Here is a 7,495-nt window from a genome sequence, read left to right as displayed (position 1 = left end):
ATTAGTCAGACCGGAGCTCCCTGCTCAATAAAACCGCAATTGTCTCACTTAATTTAATTATAGGTATAATATATTTTTTTTTATATTTTTTATAAAGTCTTTACAGACCCAACCCGTAACAGTTTATTCGTTCCTTTTTTGGTATAGAACCCTAAAAATGATTTTTTTTCAATTCTATTGTGCACCTAATGATTAGTCAGTTAGACAAGATTTTATTCATTATACCTACACAAAATACCTAGTGATAGCTTTATGATTTATGACTAATTAATAATTAATTGACGTGCTTTTTATCTTTACCTTCAGTATAAATACAGTTCTGGCGCTTAATTATAATAAAAAATACCAGTTATCATGTGCAAAGCAGACGTTTTAGTCGTTTCGGTTGTTGCGATTGTTTGTGCGAGCGTAGCGCCAGGGCTCGCACGGCGCTCTCCAAACGCAGACTTAATAGAAGAGTACTATGTTAAAGGCCCCGAAGCTGGACGTTATTCTAACAACCTTCTGGAGGATGCTATGCTTGATGTGGTAATTAAAGTATTCAATTACTGGATTTTATCTGCTATTTCATCTACCTGGCCTACATTATTATATTGATCGGGATAAAAATTAGCCTATGCTTTTCTCCATTTCAAATAGTACATGTATGCCAAATTTCGTAACAGTTGGTTGAGTCGTTTACCTAAGGGTCAAGCGGCAACAAACAAACTCACTTAAACGTTTATAATATAAGTAAGGATCTAATAAAAAAAAATTTCGAGTCGAATATTGTAATTCATCTCAAAGCCTCTAAACTGGGAATTCTCGCGAACACATTTATTTAATTAATGAAAGTTACTTACCAAAAATATTATTGATAAGTTTACCTATTTTCAGCCTGGTTTGATAGCAAAATATGGATATCCAATAGAGATACATAATGCAATCACAGAAGATGGTTATATTCTCGAACTTCACCGTATTCCTCATGGTCGTGACGAAAATAATGTTCCCGATCCAAGAAAACCAGTAGTTTTAGTTCAACACGGACTCTGCTCATCATCTGCTGATTTTGTTGTCATGGGTCCAGGAACAGCTTTAGGTAATCATTAAGCATTATTTATGCACTCAGAATATATTTGCATATAATAGAAGTATTTTAATTAAGGTGAATTTAATTTTAAGACGATTCATACTAAAATATATTTACTTATTTAACACTGTACAATAGTTATTTTTAATAATTCTAATGGATTATTTAAAAATTGGTCTGATGACAAACTAAAACATTAATCAAAGAATAAGTTGCACATTAACCACTTAATGTTACGCACTCATATTTTGTTTCGAAAGTTTTTAAATACTATTTTCTATCAAAATTTAAATATTCAGTGGCAGTTGAGTGCCGGATTAATATTTTTTTCTGAATTATAGGCCACTTTATATTCTGCGCCCCTCTAGCTCTGCTATACTTCATATCTACTAATGCTATCGATTTGTAATAGTTTTACAAATGTTGACCCACATATTATTATATTAGACGTTTCTTGTCACTTACACTGCTGAACCTAGGCCTCCCTCATAAGGAGGGTTTTTCCAGTAGTTGCCACACTTGGCAGGCGGGTTGGTAACCGCAGTTAGGCTTTGGTGATATTTTAAGACGGAAGCTGCTGCCCCTCCCTCCATTATTAAGTTCCCTTAGTCGCTTCTTACGACACCCATAGGAAAGGAAAAGGCGGTCTATACTATACCGGGACCACACGGTATTGCAATAAAAATAAATGAAATAATTAAAAAAGTATAAAGTAAAAGTATTTTTATTTTCTTTCTCGGAGGATCTAAAAGTGGTATTCAAAATTTTAAAATTAGCCTATTTGTCCAAGTAGTAGTTAGTAGTAGTAGTTATATGAAAGGGTTTCATTTTAAAACTGTTTTTTTTTGTTTTATTTGTTTGTATTTATAATTCCTTACTTTTAACTTATAATTGAAAATGTGTGGTAAGAAATAAGTATGCCCTTTTATTTTCAAACATTTTTATTTTATAAAGCCAAAAATCTGAAAAAATTTTGGTAATAAAAATATATATGAATATATAGAGAGCAGTATGGTTAAGAGTAGAACCAGACCATACGTGGGACACTCAGAAAGTTTTGCGACACTGAAAAAAAAATGTTCTATATGTAAATATATTTTTATTACATCTTTTCAAAGTACTCTCCACCAGCCTCTATATAAAGTTTCATGCGTCTGAACCTTTTTCCAGTCCGCCGCAGACACCTTGTTTACAGCTTGCTCGAACGCTGAGAGCGCATCATCTGGCGATGAAAATTGTATCCCTTTGAGCTGATTTTTTATTTTTGGGAAAAAGAAGAAGTCACACGGTGCTAGGTCAGGGCTGTAAGGAGGGTGACCCAGGAGTTTGACCGGTGTGCTGTTTAGGAATCAAAACGAGCGATTATCGTGGTGGAGCAGTAGCTCGCGGAGCCCTGTGTTTGGTCGATTGTTGCTTACAACAGAGAAAACGTCTGCCAAGCATTTGGTAGTATACTATTCGGCGTTAATGCTTCTTTGGTTTCGTAAAGGAATTGACACCAAGTAGCCAGTCAAATTGAAAAAGCTCGCGATTAAAATCTTCCCCCCGCTTCTAGTTCGCTTTACTTTGGTAGGCGTTGATTTGTTTTGAAACACCCAAACGGTCGACTGGCGCTTTGTTTCTGGATCGTATTGATAAATCCAAGATTCATCACCTGTTCCAATGTCGTAAACACGCCAAGACGAGCCTGCTTCAAATTTGTCTCACTTTTGCCTGCTTCTGAACATCGGTGAGGTTTTGCCGCACCCAGCGTGAAACTATCCTCCGCACCCGTAGATGCACGTATAGAATCTCACGAAGGCTTCCTGATCCAACTTGCAGTAAATGCTGAATCTCTTGGTATGTAACTCGTCTATTGTTTTGGATCAAATTTTTCACTGTTAGCACGTTTTCTTCTGTAACAGCCGTCAAAGGGCAACCACTTCTTTCTTCATCCCCCAAAGTTAGTTGGTTGCGCTTAAATGCATTATACCAACGATACACGGTTGCCTTAGAAGGGCCTTCATCCATGAATGCCATTTGAAGTCTATCGTATGATTCGTCCGGTTTCAGGCGACATTTAAAATCGTAAAAATCATATCGCGAAAATGTTCTCGACGCAAATCCATTTTTCAATGAGACACGGTAATTTTAATTAGCTCGCAAAAAATGTGGAGGGAAGTTTTGAATTTAGAACGTACCTATTTTTATTTATAAGTAATCATATTTTTAAATAAATTATAACTGGCCAGTCTCACATACATAAAAACTTTTTCTCGCAATACTTTCTGAGTGACTTGGTATGGTGACTTTCAGTTCTTAAAAAGAGTTATATTCATTATAGATTTTTTCACTTAACATGGAAGAGCAAACAAACTAATAGTCTACATAATGGAAACTGATAACCATAGCGTATAAAAATCACATTGTATTCTATGATGCTCTTGGTACCCCTTCGTTGCCATTTTTTAAGGATTAAAGATCTAATGCCTATGTAATCCGTAATTTCTTTGCTATGCTCTATCCTTCGAAGCAAAACCTAACTATGAAAGTACAGTCGCTTAACGGTAGAAATAATAGTGGTGCATAAACAGACAAATTTGGTACAAAGTTCTCCCAGGGAGAAGATATTATCTAACAATATTCCACTATTTTAGCCTACGTGTTTGCCGAGGCTGGATTTGATGTATGGCTTGGAAATGCACGTGGAAATTATTATTCTAGAAGACACTTGACTTTGGATCCAGACTATAAACCCGATACAGGGCGAAATGATTTTTGGACGTTCAGTTGGGAAGAGATAGGGAGTAAAGACTTGCCCGCTATGATTGACTACATTTTAGCAATAACAGGAAAACCTGGCTTGCATTATGTAGGCCATTCTCAAGGAACCACGGTATTCTTTGTGATGGGATCTTTACGTCCAGAATACAACAATAAAATAATTTCTATGCAAGCTTATGCTCCTGTCGCTTACATGGAACATAACACAAATCCTATACTTGGTGCTTTAGCACCATACGCAAATAGCATAGAGGTAAATTGAATTACAATTTAATAGCTATACCTAACTCTTATAAAAGATTTTATTCCAGTCGCTCGTGTTGTTCACATTATTCTATTTTATTATATTTTAGTACTTAATGAAATCAAATAATAAGTAATTTAGTAACTAAATTTTTTTTTTTTTACTATATTGCTCTATACTCTGCTAAATTATTAAAAGAGTCCGAATATGTATTTGTGTTTAGATGCAGACAATTCAGCACTACACCCATTGAATATTTGATGTTATTACACTCCACATAAATAGGGGTGTTTAAAAACTGCAATTTTTTGCAAAAAAATTACAATACAATATTTTAAAATGTAGTGCTAAAGTTTGTTAATTAAGTTGAATAAGTTGGTGTCTGTACATATTTATATTTTGTTTTAGGTTCTAGCCAGTATATTCGGAATAGATGAAATCTTGTCTAAAAGTCCATTTTATGCATGGATTGGAAATAAATTCTGTTCTGATGAAGCTATTTCACAGATCGTTTGTTCCCATCTTTTGTTCTTGATCGGCGGAAGAAGTGAAGAGTTACATAACGCGGTATCTGTAGCTAAAGGTACAGTAAAATAATTCCTATATATAATGGGTATTTTATGAACTATGTTTGTTGTTTTCGACAATCGTTGAATTGAATTCTTTTAAAAAAATATTATTTTTTATTATTATTTAATTATTTTAATAAAATAGACTTAAGTTTTTCCAAATTAGTAGATATGAGAAAATTACAAAGAAAGCTCTTTTACTTAAAGAGTCATATTGATTAAAAATTAATTGAAGTTGGATAACTTTATTAAATAGCATGGTAACCCGCCGGTGCTATCGATAGTATACGTTTAATACGTTGGAGGAAGGTCCGGGGGGGGGGGGGGGATGCTAGGGAATGATGATATTATTTACAAGGGCTAGTAGTATCTATTGCTGGTGATATACCTGCTCTGTCAAATCGATCTTCATGGGGATCATCGAAATTTATTTCTTCACATATATTAAAAAAGAAAGTAAAGAACCGAAGCAGAGGACATTTTTAGTAAATAGGATTAATGGACCCATTGTTAGCAATATACCCTATTAGGACGACATCCATGTGAAAACCATCGTGGATAATTCTTGCATGGGCAATTCTTTACTGGTGTTCCACTAAGGTAAACCTGTAGAGTAGTCGGGATTACGATATCATTTTCATTAATTACAAATATCCTATTTTCGTGATGAATGAATGTATGAATATAATTTTATTTACAATGTTGTTTTGCTCTTATTAAGGTCTCTCATATAATTTTTTTCTTAAATGTCTCTTATTTACAGACATTATCTAATGGCATTTTTTATATTATTTATTTATTCATTAGTTCAAATATGTGTACATGACGGACTTAATGCTAAAAGCATTCTCTCCCAGTCAACCATAGGGAAGTGTCAGAATACTCGAATGCGATACTAGTGATTGTTGATATACATACATACTTAAAATTACATATATAAACAAATAAATATATATAATTAACAAATATACTTACACATATATGACATATACTATATTATACACGAAATTGAGAATAATATAAAGCACTTACTGCTCGGATAAAGTAAAAAAGTGTGCGTCAACGTTTTTTTTGAAAGACGGTTTAGTCGGTAGTCTCTTAATAGCATCAGGAAGCGCGTTCTAGAATCATAAAGAATGTAGGAGAAAAGAGTTTGAAGCGAAACCAGTACGGTGAGAGGAGAAAGATAGTTGGAGAGTATTACTGGAACGAAGGTTACGATCGTGAGTTTAAAAAAGGTACTGGAATTTACTGCTTAAGTAGTTAGGAGACAGGGGGTTTCAAAGAAGAGTGTAGAAAGTACAAAGAGTCTTAACGTTTCTGCGTTGACGAATGGAAAGCCATTTGAGCCGAGACTGATAGAAAGAAATGTGATCGAACTTCCGGAGGTTGAAGATAAAAATTAATAAGAAGTATCTAATTAATCGATTTTTTTTTCCAGACAATGTTACCGCTTAAGTTGGCACATACTCCAGCAGGCATTTCATTACGACAACTTGCACATTACGGTCAACATATCCATAAAGGTTATTTTAGGCGGTACAACTATGGCCCTATTTCGAATTTAATTGTGTATGGGTCTTTCCAACCTCCTCTTATCGATTTGTCACTGGTTACTGCACCAGTTTTTCTGCACTATGCCGAAGTAGATCCATTTGCAGCTTTGCCTGATGTTGACAGATTATGGAGAGAACTGGGCCGACCGATACAAAAAATTCTAGTTCCTCATAGAACATTTAGTCATGTTGATTTCATGTGGGGAACAGAAGCTAAAAGTTTACTTTATGATAAAACAATTAATATATTGAGATCTATTGAAGATTTATAAGGTCATAAATTCAGAATATCATAATTTTAAATTTAACTTAATAAACCTAAATAATTTGTATTGTGATTTTTTTATATTTTAATTACCTATTATCATTCGATAATGTAATTTAAGTAACTTTTAATTGCAGAAATGAAAGTCTTTAGGAAAGTTTGGTACGGTGTCTGTCAAGCGTCAAGCATATAGTATATTTTATAAAAGTTTTCCTCTGTTAAGTTTACTATAGGTCAAATCAAAATCTGAAGTAAGTTCTCTTCGCCAAGCGAGAAACAAGGTATGGTATTTTTAGACGACTATGCAAATAATTCAAGACTTTGCCCCATAAAAAAAAAACACTGATTTAATTTGTAGCAAATCTGTTAGGTACGATCAATCTGAAAATACGTAAGTAACTATATCCTTTCAAACAAAGAAGTATTTTCCAAATCGGATTTAAAAATAACGGAGTTCTGAGGTAAAATACAAAGAAAATGGCTGTGTGGTCCGGCATAGAATAGGCCACCCCTTCCTTTCCCATGGGTGTCGTAAGAGCTGACTAAGTGAGGGCGAGAGATGGGCAGCAGCGTCGCTTTTAAAACATCTCTAAAGTCCGATTGCGGTTGCCAATCCGCCTGTCAAGCGTGGTAATTACTGGCAAAGCCCCCCAACGGGGAGGCTTATGTTTAGCAGTGGACAGTTAAAGGTTAATATGATGAAACATACAAAAAATATAGCCGAATTGAGAACGAGGAGGTTCTCAATACGGCTATATTTTTTGAAGTCGGTTGAAGAATGACTAACGTTTTTAGGATTCACGTATATGAATTACTTTCTTCCATCATAAGTTCTAAATCCTTGAACAGATTTGGATATATGGGGTATTATTTAAATCTTTACATAACGTAAAGATTGGACATTGACACTGAATATGTATTTTTTTTTAAATATTCATAGTTCGTATTTTAGTAGGACAATCGTGAATTTAAATTTTCAGAAGGAATGTACGTACTTGTTTAAAAAGAACTACCAGAGTTATTGGC

General features: G+C 34.2%; 1 protein-coding gene across 1 annotated transcript; it reads left to right on the top strand.

The window, feature by feature from the left end:
• Positions 1 to 330: 330 nt before the first annotated feature.
• LOC113512473 (lipase 3-like) lies at positions 331 to 6,542 on the top strand. The gene is made up of 5 exons (XM_026896372.3): positions 331 to 528; positions 877 to 1,081; positions 3,709 to 4,088; positions 4,488 to 4,646; positions 6,090 to 6,542. Exons 1-5 carry the CDS (start codon positions 355 to 357, stop codon positions 6,474 to 6,476), a joined length of 1,305 nt encoding a protein of 434 aa, XP_026752173.1. The 5' UTR covers positions 331 to 354; the 3' UTR covers positions 6,477 to 6,542.
• The last annotated feature ends 953 nt before the right edge of the window (positions 6,543 to 7,495 follow it).

Source organism: Galleria mellonella, unplaced genomic scaffold, assembly GCF_026898425.1.
Source record: "Galleria mellonella isolate WM207_F2 unplaced genomic scaffold, CSIRO_AGI_GalMel_v1 utg64, whole genome shotgun sequence".
NCBI classification, from domain to species: Eukaryota; Metazoa; Arthropoda; class Insecta; order Lepidoptera; family Pyralidae; genus Galleria; species Galleria mellonella.
Note: the sequence above shows the minus strand (reverse complement) of the source record. Positions and strands in the feature narration are given on the sequence as shown.